Raw genomic sequence first — 21,232 nt, 5'->3', positions numbered from 1 at the left:
ATACCGTTGAGGTTATGTACACTTTTAAAATACATATACAGTGAAACTTTAGCTGCACCAGCAGGTGAAACAAATCATTATTATACTATTTTTTGGTAAGTCACAAGTCGCATAACAGTGAGACACACACAAAATACACTAGACAATACACACAGGTACAAACAAACGCACAGACATTAACAAAACTTTGGTCATCCTCTTGAAACGGTAAATAAAAAAGCACATAGGGTTTAAACTGATTTATGGGAGCTCCAAACCTTATAATTGGCCCCAAATTACTCGTTAAAGGTGTTAGCGTACACACAAAATTACTTCATAACATCGGAATTGAATTCAAAATGCAATACCAGAAAATACATTTTACATTTAATTACTTTGAACTGCTCAATAATTATATACAAACCGTCAGAACCGTGACTTTCTCATGCACGACGAATTGAAACCAAAAACTATCGCCTACGTCCCGTCTTCGTTAAACAATTTAAATTGACAAAGCATCATATAGTTTTCAGCATGTATAACAATTTAATATCGCTGCATGAGTCTGTTGTTTCTAGCCCAGCATCATATACATTAATTTGCTGAGTTGCAAATAAAGATTATGCCAATAAAGATTATGCAAAAATGTGGTCCTGCTGTTTGATTTTGAATCAAAATGTTATGCTTAGGTCAACCGAATGCTAATAAAATACAATCTGTATAATATGATCTACAAGTATAATTCGTTGAAATTATATGTCGAGACGTGAAATTCTAATTACAACACCAAATGTTGTCCAACGAATTGTTACTTTTGACATGATGTAGGGCGTCTATTCTTACCAACAACTTTTTTAACGCATACTCCAATTTAAATTAAGGTACTTCAAATAAATGAAACCAATGGCACGATATCGAACTAACCATCCGGCAACGGTGTATTTGTAATCTATTCGCATGGAAAAATATAAATAAAAAAATCACATAGAATGAATGAGCAAAGCACTAGACATAATGACACATTCTCTGTTAACATAAACACGTCACGATGCATGATTGACACAATTTTATCACAAATATCGCCCTATGAAAGTGCGTTGATCTTAAATACTAATGTAAACTGTGTAAAATTTAATTTACTAATGAATGAGACAAATGAAACTGTTCTATGCAATCTTGCACAGTCTATAACAATAATCATAAACATTATTTAACATAGCCACCTGTCAAACCCCTAAAAATAAAAATAAATTCAATAGATGTGCATAGTATTATCAACATTTTTGTACTTGTACATTTGTTTCATGTTCTCACATATGTTTGCAATTTCTCAAATATTACATGACCCACAGCTTGTGCATGTGTATGTCTATAAAAAAAAATTAGACTCCTATCACATATGTATGAGCTAAGTATCAATCAACTTTTAGCAATCTTTAGCTATTTACTGATGCTCATTTAAGTTATTTTCAAATGATTATGGCACACGGATGCAAGTTGAAGAGTATACTATTATGCAGTTAAATCATTGCTCTCTATGTCATATCCCTAACATATGGCTCTGTTTTGCGTCTTTTGAAGATAATTCTCTTACAATTAAGCAAATTTTACACGTCTCAATATAACGACTGACGTGAATAGCGATGATATCGATATAATACAAAGACACAAAAGTGTGTGATAAAAAAACGTATATAGCTCTTGCATTTGATTTCTACGCGCTGATATTCTTTTAATTGACATCTCTTTCGTGCAAATGCGCGCTTGTTGCGCTTAAAACCGGTTGAAAATAACAATGTGCTTTGCATCAACAGGTCCAGGTCAATGACCCCCAACCCTGCTGCATGTTTTATTCATGTGTGTCTATGTTTGTCCTTTGCTTTTGTTATGTGTATTATCAGTGGATAATGGGTCACTTCCCTATATAATCGCCATAACATGTATGTTATATTTGACAACTTACCGATGCAATAGAAGTTTCAATCGGCTTATATCGTCCATGCATACAATAAGTTAACTGACTAAATGTAAGAGAACGTGGCAGGCACGTAAGCAATTAAATTATAAAGCAACGTATTAATCATATGTGATCAAAATGACATTGCCCTCCATCTCGATAAACGTTTGAAGTGATAGTGGTAAATTGATGCCAAACCGCAGTGACGTTGAGAACTAGCTGGCTGATAGAGTTATTACTCTGCGCAAGCGATAATTGCAGGATAAGCAGCATGCTGCGCTCTCATATTTGATGGTTGAAATGGAATAAACATGAATGAAAGATTACCGATCATGACGTAAACGAAATTCCAATACATACTGTGAGAAAAGTGATGGATCGACTAATTACAAATTGTAATTTTTATACCAGACCTTATCACGAGTGCCTGTTAGCAGGTACATTCTTTTGATCACATTTACAATTTTGGAAATATTTACAATATCAGGGTGCAGAATTAACGGGGTTTTCAATGTTTACTCACGGGCTGGACAGAATGTAATCACACCGTTAAGAACTTTATTCTTGCAAATATCTCAAGTTATTGGAATACATTTGCAAAAATCTATATGCATAAAAGACAGGTTTTCTTGCAGTTTATGCCGATATCTTAAGGTATAATAATAAATTCTTGTATACGTCTGAAATCGCTGACAAATGTTTACGTAGCGTGAAACATAACCTGCCATTAACCGTGTACAACGTATGCAGTAAAAATGACATTTTTGAACAAGAACACATGCGTATTAAATACAGTATGTCATATTGCCATAAGCAGTATACAAATCTGTCTGTTATGCACTAGTTGAAATTCTTAAGAAATCTTGTTTAAAAAAGTGTTTTGAAATAAAGCTTCGCTTACTGTCGTGTTAAATCTAATAAAGTTTAAAAGTGTAACCCCAAAATGTCACGTGATCCTGCACCCTGATATCATCATCTATAAAAATAAATTGATTTAATTTTTCAGATTATTCTTTGACTGTTTTTAAAACTGGGACATTAAATACGACACATTTATATTTGGCCGTGCTCTGTGAAAAGCAAATAAATGATTCGTGCTCTGTGAAGAGGGGATTTAATGCATGTGCGTAAAGTTTGTAAAAATATAAAGACTATGTGAGCATTTCGTATTTATGATTAATGACATCATACTGTTTCCTGACCACACGACACATTGTCGAAGATATTCAAAGAATTGTGTTATTAGTGAGCTGCATTCAATAATATTTTTGAAAAACGAAAACCAATTTTTGATAAATAAAGGGTAGTTTTTCATATGTGTGTTTACTTCGTATTAAAGTTGTAGTCATACAGACCCGTAGAAAAGCTCGGCTTTATCAACGGCTGCACAGTCTTATCAGGGATGACTCTTTACGCACATTCATTAGACCCCCTTTTTCACAGAGCATGGCCCAAAGGTACTATTCAAAGTCAGAACGCTAGTCAGTGGCGCGATGTTAACGTTGTAACTTAACGTTATCATTTTATTCATTTTAACATGCTTGTCTGTCGTAATTGACCATACATACTTGTATTTGACTTTATCCTTATAACCAGACGTTTTTCATTTAACTGTTCAGTTTGCTTTGCAATACAACGCGATCACGTCATGATACACTATTGCACAATTGACCAAATCGCGTTTGAATGGTGTATGCTTTCTGATTTATTTGACACCAAAACAGTATGCCAACAACTTATAAGCGCATTAAAATCCAAGAAATAAACATGACTATTAATGACCAATCACATCACGTTTGACAATTGCAATACGGCATGTTAAAAGCAACGAGACCTTATCATAAATAATCTCTTTTAATGAATCGATTTGTTATTGCATTCAAAACTTATGGAACCTATTTGAAAAGCTTTTCAGACATACAATATTTCAGAACCCCAACACATATAGTTCTGACGTGTTATTGTGCATATCAGTGATCTAAATCGAGTTGTATGTGTGAGAATTGTTTACACGATTGAACCATTTAATTAAAAATAACAATATGAGGTGAATCCTTTAGTGTAGATTTATTTTTTGTATCACTAAAGTTTTTGTTTGCATATAAACTACACATAATTTACTATCATGATAGTTTAATAATTAGATGTAAATTTAAGACAGTCACAATACGTTTAAGGTAATAAATACATGTATTATATTACAATTTTATATTTCAGAAAACTTGTTTCATGCAATAATTACATTTATTTTGGATTAAAGCTAAATTTTACCATTCTTTATGGCTTTATAATTATACAATTTACTTTCTTATCACCTTAACTTTTCATTCTGATTTAATCAACCACAACCTTTTCTAAAAAAATAGGCAAACTACATCGTTATCTGCGCGAAAATCGCCTGTCATTCGGCAAAAAGTGTTTTATCGATTTTGATGCGGGATTCAATGCCGGTTAGACGAAATTGAAAATTAAACTGAAACGGGATTCGCTAGCAAACGTTAGAAGTTTGTTTCGCATACAGTGTGTTTTATTTTTTAGAATTGAATTGAATTATTATTTATAGAAATATAAATTGTACAACAATTAAAACTGTACTTTCCATTTTATTGCCTGGAATAACCCAGTTGACGAAGACAAGTTTTTATTATTACATATTTCACCAACAAAGGCGTGTCTACATTTGGTAACAATATCGATTATTTCAGTAGTGGTCAATCCGCGTAAAACTTTGGTTTATATACCAATACATGGGCCATCTTTCATTATATTTTTATATAAGTTGTCATATCGTTTAAATTTTCGTGCTCAGATTTATTTAAGGTCATGACATGCATTATTGTGTGATAGCTTAAATATATGATTTTAAACAACAAAAGCAACATGATAAAGAAACCGATGTTATATGTGTCGCGAATGACATTTAAATTGACATTACAGTGATGTTGCGAAACATATCACACTTAGGTTGTTTTGTTGCAATTGCATAATTGGGCCGTGCTCTGTGAAAAAGAGGTTTAATGCATGTGCTTCAAGAAGTTCAAGTGTCGTCCCTGGCTAATCAGGGACGACACGTACCGCCTAAACAGGATGTTTGCTACGCAGATACTTTATTTAAACAAAAACTATCATAAAAGCGGAAAGTGTCGTCCTTGATCAGCCTGTGTGGACTGAACAAGCTAATCTGGAACGACACTTTACGAACATGCATTAAACCCCCTTCTCACAGAGCAAGGCCCATATTTTGTTCCTGCCTGCATTACAAGGGTAGCAGATATAGATGTTGAAATATAATGTGGTGTTAATGGTAGAAGAAAACTTAACAAATTTAACATAGAATATGATGAAAATGGATGGACAACCTCAATCAGAAAACAAATGCACAATGATATAGAGTATACAAACATTGTAACCACATTAGCGATATATATGCGATGCATTTCATTTGATAGCAATCTAGAAATCACTAATAACATAAATAAAGTCATCTTTGAGTGGTCAAAAATAATTTATTAAAATAACTCGATTGTGACAAGCTGAATTTGTATACCAGTCGACCGATTGATTAGCCAGATTTACGTCATCAAATGTATCAGATGAACCAACAATCGGGATATCTTTTAAGTATTACTTTGACATGTTTAATGTTAGCACACGTCGACCTATGATAAATATAAAACAATCACGACGGCGATGATAACATCAAAGGCTCATTTATTGCTTGGCCTTAGTTTACCTCGTCAAACAGACCCACTCGGTTCATCCGAAACCTGAACAAGTATTTGGTTAACATCTGATACTTCTGCCAGCCAACGCGATGTCAAGAAGTGGCGGTTCATTACCGTTTGAACGGATATCAATCCACAGACGTATGCAGGATATAGTTGCTTTTTTATTATTCAAATGTGTTTTAAATTGACATGTTCACTTACAGATTAATACATTAACATGTATATATTACATGTATACATGTGTGCTCAAGATCGCAAACATAATATAGTATAATTATAAATGTAACCCGAATTATATAGATAATTTTTGAAACTTGATTGAAGAGAGAATTCACGATTTCAATGTCAACATGTTATTCTCGCAATATTTACTAGCAAATGAATTTGACAGAGGAATGTTAAATAAACTTATTTACCAATAAGTGAATCTCCACATACATATATGGATATTCCTTCGGAAAACAGGTGATTGTTAACATAAATGAGTTTTCTGTATAAATGGCAGAACAGTATTTCTAATGAAATAAAACTTAACTATCGTTTACTTTTTTGTAGTTGTTTTTTTTTTGCTACCACTTTTGAATTGTGTTGTAAGTTTGGACACATCTGCGGTTTCTTTTATTAAAACAGGTACGAAGACACGAGCATTTATTAGGCTATAATCATGTGTGTTTTCATCTTTCATTATTGTGTACGGTAATAAATTGCTGGACATGACTAAACATTTGTTTTCAATAATTGTATTAATCCACGAATGTGCGAACTGTTGAAATGCTTTATACAGTCAAACATATTTCTTTAAACCATGCGGGAACGATGCAAAAGTCCAGGTAAATTCAGATTAAGATAAAATTAACCAAGGTTAAAAGGTAACACAACATTTACATAACATCAGGAAATGAGCCACGGATGTGTTTTGCATGAGTGCAATACGTAATTGGCATGCTATATGTAAGACTTTTACCACAATTATTTATTTATTGAATTTCCGAGTTACGTTTCGAAAAAGGACTAATCAAATATCAAACCGAATCGAGTAGTGACAATGCCATGCACATTTTGGGTAATCACTTGAATAATTACGTTTACGTCTTATAATAAAGTATTTAAATACATTTACAAGCGGGAAACATCGGTTCGATGCGCTAAATGCACTAGCACGTTTGTTTATATAATCACATTGCGTTTGCTTTTAATTTGAATTACAATGATGTGAGATTTAAGTGTATTAACACGTGTATATATGCACACGGGGCAAAGTGTGGGACTCGGTGCACCATTCGAAAAGCTTTAAACCTGTATTAATTGAACTAACCGTTCAAAGGATGTAATCTGCTATATGGTGTATATGTGAATGTATTTGAAAGATGCTATGTTATATACCAGACAACATAATTAATCGGATATTGATCGGATATACCAAATATCAATTATTCAAGTATTTTTCCATGCCTTTTCCTATCTTTACTTTTAATATATGCCGATATTATATGTGATAACTAATACATTGATTGTACTGACTAAAATAACAATTATAATGGTTATTCATCAGAAGGTTCCTTTAACAGATTGATCGGAAAATCACTTTCTAAATTGTAGGCACAAAACAATGGACGCCGAATGCATTTTCCTTGATTTCATGCAATGACTGCTTTCCCTTGCACTCGAAAGTACAAGTTACACTGTTCTGTTATTTAGAAATATAAGGATGGATTTCAAGTATAATTGCTTTTGACATCGTTCGTGTCATACTACCGCGTGTTGTAGATTTTTTGCTGTCGACGAACACGGTGCAACCGTTCCGATGCACGCTATGGAATTTACGAATTTGTTGAAATGGTGGCATATACTCCATTGCAATAAGATGATCGTCGCCAGATAAACAGCTCCTTTCATTTCATAGAGGTCGCGTTTAAACAAAATGAAGTATAAAACCCATTTTAAAGTTACTACATTCTACAAGCATTATACTCAACCTGTATAAGACATCATATTGTCGATCTATTGGAGAAAGCGTTCAAATAAGAAAGAGCCGCATACTTCCTACTACAATAGAGGGCTATTACTTTTTTTACACTTAAAACTTTGAAAAAAATTATATATGCTTTTAGGATAACAAATAATATATTTAATTGTTAACAATGTTAATTGTGTTCAAGTTGCTTTAAAAACGTTAATGGCCAGTAACATTAACTTAAGACACATGTTAGACGATCAGACTCATCAAATATCTACATGCAAAGACGTTTGCTGATCAAAACATTTACAACAATATATAAGACTCAAATTGAATGTGATCAAATATATATTTTTATGAGATTGTATCTAGTACGATCAAAGTACTAAACAAACTGGTATCAATATTTTTTGTGTATGTTGCTTAAAACATATTATCCATGTTTTCAATGAATTTTAACCCTTTTATACTCGTAACGATTTATTCTGTGGTAGGGACATTTTTGTCTTTCTTTCATATAACAACTAATTCAATACAATATATGCAGTATTCGACCGTCTTGTCTTGCAATTGTGATTCGACGGCATATTTTCCAACTTGATCATGTTGTTTATAGTAACTTGCTTTTCATTCAATCTGAACAAATAAATGTTTGATATGCACTCTCCTTTGTTTTGCAAAAGCTTAAAAAATATTATCAGAGATACATAACACAGCCGTTTATTAATTATCGTTTCGCATGTCATGTTTAATCAATATTGTTTTCCTGACACTATTTTATATGTGTTGAACAAAGGCTACATGGTAAATGAATAACTGGTATTTATAGTATCACAAAACAAAATTCACTACCTAAAGATAGCTATGTTATATATGAAACGCATAAAATTTAAGACGACATTATTTACATGTTTTGAAAGTCAAATGTATGCCGATGCACGGTGTCACGCACGTACGTCGTTTAGCTGCAGATCATTGCTATTGCTGCATTATAATATTGGCAAATTAAAGATGATTGCAATATTATGAAGTGTAAGCAAATTATTGAATCGAAAGTCGTGACTTTTCTTCATTGCTCATTTCCTGTTATTAAATATTTAATATAAATGTAAATATTTTCCTTTATAATGCTCTTTTAACCTGTGTTGCTCGTAATGGTAGCTTTCTTCCATCAACAAAAATAGTTATGTGCAACATTCAAACAACCTAACCACCTGTAAGGTACATTAAAGATACATTTTATTTAATTATAATCTACAACTGTCCAGTAAGATAAAATAATGTACTACGATTGTATTGACATAATGTAGCATAACAAACGCTATTGTAACGTTTGAACGCTGTATTTAGGAAGTACTCTCTATCTGATTTACCAACAATCGTAACATGTGTTATAAATGACTTTGACATTCGGCAATTATGTACGCCTCGACCTATGCATTTACATACGGTAAGTATTAAATATTAACAATGACAATGATACTATCGGTTGCTCATTCATAGCCGGGCCTGTCTCTGCCTCTTCAAACAGACCCACTCAGATAATCCAACACATGATAACCTATTGGGTTGAAATTTGAGACTATTATTAACTCATCTGACAAATAACGCAATGTCACTGAGTGGCGGGTTATTACCCGCTAAACGGGTATCAATTGACAGAGGTATTTGGAAGCTGTTATGTGTCTTAAAGGGACACATTCACATACATGTTGTAATTATTGGACGCTTTGTTAATGTGTTCCCTAGATCCGTAGAGACAATCGATACAATATTATTAAAATTGACAATCCTTATGAGCGACAAATATACGTATCAAACCTGATCCCTTAAAAATCAATAAAACATTATATCGTTGTAATATCGATATATAGGTTAAAACGATGGAAAATATATTTACCTATTCAAATCGGCCGTGAGGTTATGATGCTAGTTCATTTTAAAAAAACTCGAATAGCTGTAATAATTTACTTCAATAAGGAGACAGTTATTCTGAATATGTACCATGCTCTAAATATCCATTATATGCATCTTTTGACGATTTGAAAACCATAAAATTATCAAGCGTTGCGACGCGAAAGGATTGAATAATTTGGAGAATTCTGTAATTGTCGTTATATTTTGTGGCACTACGAGTATTGCTTATATAAAGTATAAAAACATCACTGATTGTATGTGCGCGGATGGCCGATTGGTCTGAGTGTTAGTCTTTAACTCCAGGGGTCAGTGGTTCGAGCCCAGTTGATGGTTACTTTTTTCTCGTTCTTTCATTTCTAGTTTTTACCGGAGCTTTTAAGATCCAATGTTTACATTTATCAATGTTAAGCATTTAATGACAAACTTAAATACATGTCAAAATCTGAGACAATGTCCCTTTAACTCATGACAAAAATTTGTATCAATGGTCAGTGTGCAGTAACAAATGCAAGTATCACATTAAATCACATGTAAGCACGATTGTTATGGTACAAATGTCCCATTTATAGCATCGCGATTAAGTTTACAATCAAGTTAGTATGGTCTAAAATGTAACCGGGTAAAACTTTATGCAACATCACGAAGTGAACTACTGAGCACGCAATGCGATCCTTTTTTTCTCTTTTGTGGGTGCAAATATGTCGCATTCATGCTATATGCGAATTCATGAACGGATTTTATATAGAAGCTATCATGAAAGAACTGACCAAATGTCACGCTCACCAGGAAACAAATTGCAAAGACATTAAAGAGAACTCTTTAGGAAATAACAATATTAAAAATGGCAATATAATGTACAGCATATTCTTAAAACCCTGAAATATCGTATGCAATGGTGCTTGCATGCATTGAGGTTAACGACTTTAATGAAATGAACGCATTAGCGAATACATTTTTCTATAGAAGCCGTAGAAGTAGCTGGCTACGTGCAATATAGGTACCGAAACCCAAGCAGTATTTCGAAATAACAGATACTGGTGCGTTCTAAAAACCGGGTGAATGCGATGCGTTATCAGTCTGAAAGGTTTGGCACTGTTACAGAAACTCTGTCTATAAACAACTTGTTGGAATGCATTTATTCGCAGACATTGATGGATCGCTCCCCCGAAATCTAGGCTTGATATTATGCGAACTAATGGTAAACCAGGGAAGTAGCTAACCGAGAGGTAAAACTATCACTATTGACATTACTGACGGCGGTGAATCGTGACGTTGGTTGTAGTATAGTGTGACTGCCAATTGCTAAGTAGGATTGCCTCGTGCGTAGTATAAACGGGATTACCTCTGATTTCACTAGAAGTTGACGATGTAAATGTCCGCATGAGTGTAGGATTTAAGACATCGAGTTGGATTAAACCGCATTTTAGAGAAACAAATATTTATAGCGTACACTTAAAAGTATTTATTATAACAATTTAGACAGTGTGACATTTGTGTAAACTGATATTTACTGATTGGTTAAGCGCTATCGTAATTAAAATGCAAACTGAAATTTTATACATTACATGTGTTGGAATATTCAGCTTTATTTTACTTTAAACAAAGGTAATTTATTAAAGTTATTAGTTTTAGTAATAATTATGTACTCATATGTATCGTTTGTAGATTGTGGTTAAATATTTTGATTTTGTATTTGATGTGACCGTACAGGGGCAAAGAATATATTTTGTGTATAGGTATATATAATGTGGAATAAACATTTTAATGTTTGTTTTAACACACTATAAATTATGTTATCGATTGTCAATGTTTAATTGATGTTTAATTTGATGATATTGTGTGGTTTATTTTAGTGAATGAAATTAAAACTGCTCCGTATTTAACACTGTATATTGCATAAAAACTGAACGTTTAATTTAGAACTTCATTTACAACTGCAGTGTTCACATTAAATATATATATGACTTGTGAATGTCTGTCAAAATATAATAATATCAATAATGATTCTTCCGTACAGCCTGTTTTTCGTTAAACATATATTCGTTCATTTTATTTATTAATTTTTGCAATTTTGCAATCTGAGTGTGTTGATGTTGTGTTTTGTTTGTTGAAGGTTGTGTTTGGTTTGTTTCAGAGAATAAAGTAGCATAGTCTTGAGAAAAGATAAACAGGAAAAAAAACAGGAACGTATTCCAGACAAACGTGAAAAATTGCTTTTGCCAAAGATTCGGGTTCTAGAAGAAACATCAACGGATTAATTCATAACACAAGTGAGATAAGGCGATAAGAGATTGTTTAGACAGATTAACGCATACACCTGTAACTTTGATCAAAGGGGCTTCAATATCTTCGTACGCTATTATACTCGACATGGAGTGGAACATAATTTGGAACTGTGTTTTTGGAGCAATATTAAGCACGTGGTAAGTATATATTGACCCTATAAACGAATTGAGTTTAGAAAACTATTTTCCAGCATTAGTTTAAAGTTTTAAATATTAATTGTATTTTGTTTCATTATTCTTTATAACATTATGTCTGCGACGTGCAATGCGACGTTTAAATTCAGTTAATTAGCGATGCAAATTTAAAGTAGATAACACTTTGGTAGAACAAAAATACGATATATCAACTTTAAGGCTTCGAGTAATTTAAAACAATGTACATTTTATTTTGGCTGGTTTATTAATTAACATGTATGTTTCACCACCTTACAGAATTCAATTCCTATGTCATCAAAATGATTATAAATTTTTAATGCCTTGCGTGGTTATGTGATAAGTAGCAATTAATTGTAGTAACATATCGATTTCTACATATTTCAATTATGTATCTTGACACTGAGAATTAATTTACTTTATTGGCAATACATTCTCACAAGACGTATATTAATTTGATGTGTGCCAGGTTTCTAAGCAAAATGACCTTGTGGAAATGGCGATGAGAAATTGTAATAACAGCTCGATTGTGTTACTCCATTTACCTGGCTGATCACAGGGCATGTGATAGCAAATGTTCTTCAAGTCGAATCTGCAGATGTAGGTTCGATATCGTACCACAATTGCGAAATAGTTCTAATTCATTTGAGCCGCGCTCAGCGAAAAGGGGTTAAATGCATGTGCGCACAGTTTCATCGCAGATTAGCAGGCTAATCAGGGACGACACTTTCCGCTTATTTTTGATTTTTGCTAAGAGACTTTTTTAAAACGAAAGATATCATACAAAAGGAAAGTGTCGTCTCTGATTAGCCTGTGTAAATATGCATTAAACCCCCATTTTCGCAGAGCACGGCATATTTTAACATTTACAGAAATTTCGATTGACGAATATTCTTTAAATATGTAAACATTTGCGTCCCAGTACAGTAATCGGGATGAACTTTAAATGGACGCTAGCTCCAAAATACAAAGTAAAAGTTGTTTAATAATATATTTCTATAAATAAACCATTCGGGCTCTAACATCACGTCATTTATGTTCTTATTTACTTATTGTCACCACATACAACGCAAACGACAGAATAACTTATACAATTGTTTTGCGTATGTAACCCTTCACAATTTAATCTATTTCCAACGACGATTACTTATAAAGAAAATGGCAATATGTTGTATGTGCGAGCCAGTGGTATTACATTGCTCCCTGGTGCCAGCGTTGATGTACAGTGCTGATATATTATTTTGAATCTTTTACCGAAAGTATGCAAGTTGTGCTTCTGTAACTTCGTCCTCTTATTTATCTATTCAGAGTTATCTTAAGGTCAAGCAATACCCTCCTGCCGGGGTAAACTACGACACACAGAGTTGACCCTTTGCTAGGGATGATTGCGACTCATCTCCGACAATAGTGCAATGCTATGGGATTTGTGAAACTCACTGCCTTATTGTCAATAAAATATAAGGCAACACAATTAATTAAAAACTAGTATAACGGCATTTGTTTTGCTGCTTTTTCAGTGCTTCCTGTTTTGATCGGTTAGAGTTACCGGCATACGAATATCAGAAGCGTTTCCAAACAGAGTTGTTGCCTGGAAAATGCCCATCGCGAATCATACAATACCCAGAGTCAGTGTATTCGGAACCATGGTGAGTTGCTTTATTGCCTTTTAGCTGACACACTAATATCGGTTACAAAATATGTATGGCTATTTTAATGAAACACTAACATCCAAACAATTTCACTATGTTCACTAGTACGCAGACCGAAGTAAAATAAACGAATGTGAACTTTAGCCGAGTTCTCGTAAACAACATATCTTACATGTGTTAAAATTAATCTTACTGTGCATATATGCTATGCAGTTAGGATAACAATGATTTACTTGTTAATTTGCATTCAAATACAATGACAATTTCAGTTTCTAATTAAACGTCTTAAGCACTCTTTGCTCTAGTGTTATATATAAATGTGCGTCGCATGTTTACAGTACGTTTCCTAATCGGGCTGGGATCGTCGATTACAAGTTTAAGCCAGCAGAGACTACGTTACGAACCACCGTTACGAATGCCTCTCAGCTCATGTCAGCCATTGGTCTATGTGATGCAAAATCAACAGACTATTTTGGCCTACTTTCAAAAGGAGATTGTTTGGCTGTAAGTTATATATCCTTTTATCTCACCTTGGACAAATGTGTTTGCATTTAGCTGTTGGTCGTTGTGTACTCTTTTGTGTATGTATGAACAGCAGTTTAAATACACCCGTAAAAAGCTTTAAGACATTATATTTTCTTAACTTACAGGAAATCAACTTTCATAAATGTTGCAGTTTGTTGGACAATATTCAGATCTTACTGTTTGTATTTGACTGTATCAAAATAAATCGTGTCAAACAAACTTTTCAAAATTAAAACATTAAATTACTATTGAAATATTATGCTTCATTATCGGATGGTCTCTCTTGATAACAAATAACAATTGTTCATTCTCGAAATAACCACACAAATATTAACGGTATATTTTAACGACTATTTTGTAGAGTGAAATAGCCGGCATGGTTGATTTCAAATCAAATACGGCCACGTTTCTTTACGTGGATCACTACAGACCCTGGGTGAAGACATTGATACCAACACATCCCATCAACATCCCTCCTGAATATAGACAGTACCTCAACAACAGTTTCTTCACTGAAAGCATATGTAAATAGCCTATAGTATTATATTATTTACACGCATACTCAATGCATTGATCAAAAATATAACACGTGTATTTTAAATGTATATTTTACAGCGATTGTATGCACTGTTATATATATTGAATTTGTTTTTGTTTGTATTAATTGTTTAAGGTCTTTGTCCAGAGTTCTATTTATTGCCCTTCTAAATATCAAGAAAAGGCAATTATTTTAACATTATGGTGAAATTGACAGCTTTAGCAGGCATCAACTTCTCCTCAAATTGTTGTATTCATTATTTCAGCTTTAGCGATCGACACATTAATCTTTTCGTTTTTTTGTAATTTGCTACTAATTGCTTTAGCTATTGGCTCCGAAGAAATACTGCTCGTTGAGATGCACTTTCCCAAGGAGAAAGAAGCCACGGTGGCCGGTGAGGAGTTCCACACTCCAGACATGCTTGCGATGATGATGCATGTTGCGAAGCATGTGGGAACTCCTCGAAAGATAAAGGTACTATTTATACAGAACTAAAATAAATAATTATTTCCTCAAGTGGTACAAAGTGATACGCCTGAAGACAAACTGTAAGATTATGGATGTAGTACTACTCAAACACAAACGAGAAAGAAGTCCAGGACAATAGCATAACATAATAAATTACTTCACCTGCACTTGGCCGATTACCTTTATAATTCAGGACACACTACCTTCAATTTGACATTGTTCATACACGTGTATGTGTCACGTCCTTGAAACCTGCATAACATAAACACGTATTTTGTCTTTTTTGGCGTGTCTTTTATTGTGTTTTTTAATACTTTTTTGATTTATTGTATGTTGAAACTAATCATGTATTTTATACGTTTAGTTTTCATTTTACGATACATCAAAACTGCGATGGTGAGGATATTGTATACACTCGTTTACAGGCACTATATGATAACTTACATGCACTATATGATACCTTAAACACAAAGAGTTTACATTTAGTGACCGGTAGGCAATTAAATATGAGGTAATTATCATTGATAGCTTGCAATATTGCTAGATATGAATAGAACATGACCACACTTTGCACTAGTATTAAACGAGCAGGTTGGACACATACGACTGTGTGCTTATTTCGGACTTGACATATACAGCCAAGAAACCGGGTTCTCTTAATTATAAAATAAAACAAGGAGAACTGGTTTGAAATAAATATATTAACAAAGTCATTGACAACAGGTTGTTCGAGTTTCCACTTCGGACCAAGTTGTCGTGTCGAAGGTGTTCCGTGGAGAAATGGCCATCTTCGAGGCGATGCACTATGTGGAGGAATGCGAGAATGCCATCGAGAAGGTGAGACAGAAATTATTTCATAACACTGACAATCTGTCATTTGAGAATTAGCATCTTGTATATACCACTGACATGGACTGTTAGTATATTTGCCTTAAATAGAAACCGGGTCTTCTCGATATGATTTAAAAACCTATTGTTATGGAAACTACGCAAAGCATAAGTCGATAAATATTTCAGACCATAACTTTTTGTAACATTCGTTTCTACTGGACGTCATAAATATAAAACTACAAACTATTCCAAAACCAGCAGTGAAGTCGATACAATATTAATGTTTGAGAGAATTTTATTAGAGAAGCTCTCATATTTGCTAAAGCTGATGATATCACGCACACTACTTATCTTGAACACACTAGCGTATATTTTGAACCAACTTGAGCACAACGTGCTTAATGATGGGCTTTTGAGATCACCTTTCGTCCGTCGTCCGTCGTGCGGTGTGCGTCGTCAACTATCTAAGAAACGTGGTAAGAACATGTGTCCCAATGATATATCGGTTGGTTGAGAAACATGACCGCAAGTGGGGCGGGGCGTTTTCCTAATATGGCTTTTGTAAAACCTTGTTAACACTCTAGAGGTCCAATTTATTTTCCAATCGATAAACTTGGTCAGAAAAATTCTTTTAAGGATATATTGGATGAGTTAGAAAATGGTTCTGGTCTGTTGAAAACCATGGCCGCCAGTGGACGGGGCATTATACATTATATTGATATAGTAAAAGCCTTGTTAACCTTGTAAAACCTTGTTAACATCATAGTTATATTTCAATCTTTAGAATTGGTCAGAACATTTGTTTTAATGACATCTAGGGCTGCAAAGAACAGGTCAATTCCTTTGTATCTCAGGTGAGCTACCATTGGCCTGTTAGGCCCTTTTATATCATGCAAGGCGTCGGTAGATTGTATTCCGCAAATCCCACGCTTCGTCGATCATTATGCATTCAACATATCCAGAATTACGTGCATTTAGGATCTGTAAAAAAAACTTCTTAAAAATAAACGTCATTGAATTATAGTATTGATGAAACTGCTGAAACATTTTAAAGACGGTAATTCATGCTGACGTCAGCTATTGTAGTGCGATAAGGGATGTTATTCAAAAACACTTGATTAAAGCTGGAAAAACACATCGGAAAGGTCCGCGCAAAAGATTGGTGGTTTAAACTAATTTGATGGCCAGCCTAAGTCACATGTAGCCTAGAATTACTCACAAACATACTCGTGTAGTAATACAAATTAGGAATAAAGTTTAGTTATTTGACCAAAATGTAAAATTGTATATGTTGAATGTATCTGATAATCATTAATGTTACTTATAAGTCTAGCAGTCGAATTATTGTTTGAAACAATACATGTTCTATAAAGACAACACATTATTGCTATCCCACTATACAAAAATAATCGCGTAGTTTTCTTTTTTATGAAATTTCAAATTTGCATTGTCCTTCAAGAATAATCGTGAAAATGCAAACAAACGAAATATATGACCGCATATTTCGCTAAACAAAATACGCTTAACTGTTACCAGTGTCATAAGACTATAATACTAAAATATGTTATCATTGCATGGCAATAGTATTAGTACTTATGTCAAAGTTATCAACAATAACATATTACAAGTATCCCTGTTGAGTTTAGGGCTGTACAATAAATATGGACGATACTTTCAGGTAAGGCGTGAATTGCAGCAGGGGGTGCGACACTCACATTTGAAGTATTCATTTAAGGCGTATGAGATTGGACCCATTGCAAGTAAGTTTGTTACTTTTATAAGCGTTAACCCCATATTTACAGTTACGTAAACAAGTTGAATGATTCGAATAAACATGTACATTAAAATTCCTGGTGTCTGATTATATATGCGACATTAAGAAGTGCATGTCCAACTTAGTAGTCCTTATGTTTATCTATGTATTAATATTCAACAGACATAAATAGCAAACGAAAATGAATTACATTCAATCATTCTCATTAACAATTAGTATGTTCCTCACGTTAGTTTAAGTCATTTGCAAGCGTAGATAATTGTGTCCGTCATGAAAGGTTTCATAGTATAACATATTTTAACCTAAGTAAAAAACATTATATTTTCTGTTTCCAATTTATTTAAGTGTCCCTACAATCTGTCTCTGACAAGGATAAACAACAAGCCTGGGAACAAATTGCGCTTGTGCAGGTGGAAGCGAAACGCCTGTACAACAGGAATAAACGATACAGGAAATTTGTAAGTGATATGTTGTCCGCTTTGATCGTTGTTCGTAAGGTTTTAAAAACTCCATACGGTATATTACCACTTTCCCCGATTTAAAAAACTATATACATTGACCAGCAGCTAGCAATCGGCCATTACAACAGCTATACATGTAAACAAACATTTGATTTAAGTCGATGGCATTTTGATTGTTTTTAGAAGTCACAATTTTCAAACTATACCATATATAACACAATTATATTGATAAATGTTCGTTTATTGTTCGTATTTATACACATATCAATTTAGCAAAGTATGTAAAGTTAAACGTGACTCACATATTTAGAAAATGGAATGGGTGAAAACGGTATATGTGCTTTTTATAAGGTTTGTTGTAAAAATGGAAAGACTATTTTAATATTAAAGTGATATTATGGGCATTTTTCACTGTCAATTGAGCTGAAAAGAATTGTCAGGTCAAAAGAGTTAGTTAAAATGTGGTAACTGACCAATGATCTGCAACTCATCTTGCTACCAGTTGTTTATAAATAATATATATTATATGCGATATTTTACATGACTGTACAGTCCTCTAAGCAGAGCGGAACTGTCTTTTAATTAGGATCGGAGTTAGCGTTTGTGTGTCTTATGAACGAACCTACACTAAAACTAAATTTAGATTCACATCGTACATGCATGATCAGTTGTCAAACGAAAGTACGGTTGATATTCAAATGCATAATTTGTCTCGTTTTGTGATATTGCTGTATTATGTTGATGCTGAATTAACAAATATAAGTGTACATGTGTGAAAACACCAAAAATAAACAACGGTTGCGATAGACACCTACAAATAAAGCATATACTGTTAGATGCGCATAATATCTCTTTAACAATAACTGTAATTGCATACGGGTTTTATAAGCAATAATCAACCAGTCAGGTATTTTAGAATAGGCGTAACATACTTGTTTCTTTTTCTTCGATTTCAAAATACGCTGAACTATACTTTAAAACAAGTATTCCATGACTTCACATTGTTGTTATACAACACTGTTAGTTGCAAGCCTAAATGTAATATACATTGTGTTATATTGCAGTGCAAATCCACGACGCTGTACGGCAAATACTGCAAACATGCACTTGAAATGGTCAAAGAGCTGAAGAAGCTGAACACACACATCCATACACAGAGGAGAGACTGGCTCAAGATGCCGTACGAGAAACAGATTGAAGTGATCAACAGCGGAAAGCGAAATATAAAACTGTATACCAACACTATGCGAACTGTTTCTAAACAGCTGAATCCGATTCTTAAAAAGCGGACAAAAATGTGAATGCTCACGAACTGCTTAAGTCGAAATTAGGCGGACGTTTTTTATCCATTACAAATCATCTCTGTGATTTACATCAAGCGTAATCAGACCGCTTTTTACGGAGCCTCGTTTGGGTTTTTTGAATAACAAACGTGACTGCAAAATCACTTTCGGTCTATGTGGTGCTAAAACAGGCTGTGGATGGTTTGTTGTTTTGTTTATCAACAATAAAAGGACGCAGAGCTGTCAGGCGATAAGGTAATGGTGACTAGACAATGAGTCTGCGGTGTTAGGTTTGAATTCGGATTTCTTGAGAAAAAAGTAATGGATGTGCGCAGATACCAGAAAAACCATCACCAGTGAAAAAAAAGACGAGATTACATCTTACCAAATCATTGGTGTGGTCGGCAGTTAGTTTTTTAATGAGTTTGATTTTACACTTTAAACCAGTGTGCATTTAATATTTATTCCTTTCGTACTAAGGCTTGGGAGACATAATCAAAACAAATTAAACGGAATATTGTGTTTGAGTTAAACGTTTTCTGCTGGCATTTGAACATCTTCCGTTTTAGGATAAATTTAATTAATTGTTGTGAAACGCGATTTGCGTATGATGTTAATTGTATACAAATGCAATATAAAAGAATACTACATTAATTTATGTCTGAGATTTACCATAATAGATAGCCTTCTAATGTATGACCAATGTGCTAAATCAGGTTTAATTATATGTTTCTTGTTCTGAGAACACTGGGCTTAATTCATGTGCGTAAAGTGTCGTCCCAGATTAGCCAGTGCAGTCCGCACAGGCTAATCAGGGACGACACTTTCCGCTGTAATGGTGATTTTAGTTTCAAGGAAGTCCCTCCTTACCGAAAATCAAGTTTATGCGGAAAGTGTCGTCCCTGTGCAGTCCGCACAGGCTAATCTGGGACGACACTTTACGCACATGAATTAAGCCCAGTTTTCAAAGAACAAGACACATATAGTGACACATGTATTGATTTGTTATCTAATTGCAATATGTTATCGCAAAATATGATTATTTTTGTCAAAATTTGTTTTTTGATTACCACCAAATATATATACTCGTAAAACTGATTGTGAAGTACCCATTTATATATTAAATAATTTACTTATATTATGTTGGTTTTAGAAACCTTGTTTAAAACCTGAATATAAAATTCAAAGAATCAGAGATTGTTTGACATTTTAAATAATCTAAGACACAATATTTTCTACTTAATGTTAAACATATAGTCTTTATAACATATATATATATATATATATATATATATATATATATATATATATATATATATATTAATAAAGCATTTGTTTGAAAAGTATGTATGTGTATATGTTCGACTTGGAAATCATGTTTTTGTATTATGTATTCATTATGCAAACCCACTCATAAATAAATGAGATATATAAATCATGTATATGGACTCCTGTATTCAACTTCTAGAAATGTATTCCAAACGTGTATTTACGATATTATTTCAGAGATAGATGCACTGATATAAGAAACCATATAAAGATAATAAGAAAATATTGAACACACATATTTGTATTCAAGTTACTATAAACATTGAGGACACACTTTTGCTCTTAAACAAACAATTAGCTATTTGTATGACAACTTGTTTTTATATACAGACAGAACCCCGAATACACGAACAAATGTTTTGTTGGTAGTAGTGTACCGCATATGGGAAAGACTTAAA

The 21,232-nt window shown here is 33.4% G+C and overlaps 1 protein-coding gene across 2 annotated transcripts; it reads left to right on the top strand.

The window, feature by feature from the left end:
- Nucleotides 1-10,690: 10,690 nt before the first annotated feature.
- LOC127836261 (uncharacterized) lies at nt 10,691-20,750 on the top strand. 2 transcript variants are annotated; one of them, XM_052362752.1, is made up of 10 exons: nt 10,691-10,764; nt 11,673-11,961; nt 13,494-13,622; nt 13,964-14,129; nt 14,512-14,674; nt 15,014-15,162; nt 15,880-15,993; nt 17,666-17,747; nt 18,107-18,219; nt 19,287-20,750. In XM_052362752.1, the coding sequence occupies exons 2-10, from the start codon at nt 11,909-11,911 to the stop codon at nt 19,521-19,523; spliced, it is 1,206 nt and encodes a 401-aa protein (XP_052218712.1). In that variant the 5' UTR covers nt 10,691-10,764; nt 11,673-11,908; the 3' UTR covers nt 19,524-20,750. The 2 variants fall into 2 exon arrangements, with proteins under 2 accessions (XP_052218712.1, XP_052218711.1); XM_052362751.1 differs by having other exon boundaries at nt 10,703-11,143.
- Nucleotides 20,751-21,232: the final 482 nt, after the last annotated feature.

Source organism: Dreissena polymorpha, chromosome 6 (genome assembly GCF_020536995.1).
Source record: "Dreissena polymorpha isolate Duluth1 chromosome 6, UMN_Dpol_1.0, whole genome shotgun sequence".
In the NCBI taxonomy this organism is placed as follows: domain Eukaryota; kingdom Metazoa; phylum Mollusca; class Bivalvia; order Myida; family Dreissenidae; genus Dreissena; species Dreissena polymorpha.
Note: the sequence above shows the minus strand (reverse complement) of the source record. Positions and strands in the feature narration are given on the sequence as shown.

Excerpts from the sequence above, each read along its gene's own strand:
- LOC127836261 (XM_052362752.1), top strand. The coding sequence starts at position 11,909 with ATGGAGTGGAACATAATTTGGAACTGTGTTTTTGGAGCAATATTAAGC. Across the intron at positions 13,623-13,963 it reads TCAGTGTATTCGGAACCATG|TACGTTTCCTAATCGGGCTG; the intron begins GTGAGTTGCTTT and ends GCATGTTTACAG. Across the intron at positions 17,748-18,106 it reads TGAGATTGGACCCATTGCAA|TGTCCCTACAATCTGTCTCT; the intron begins GTAAGTTTGTTA and ends AATTTATTTAAG.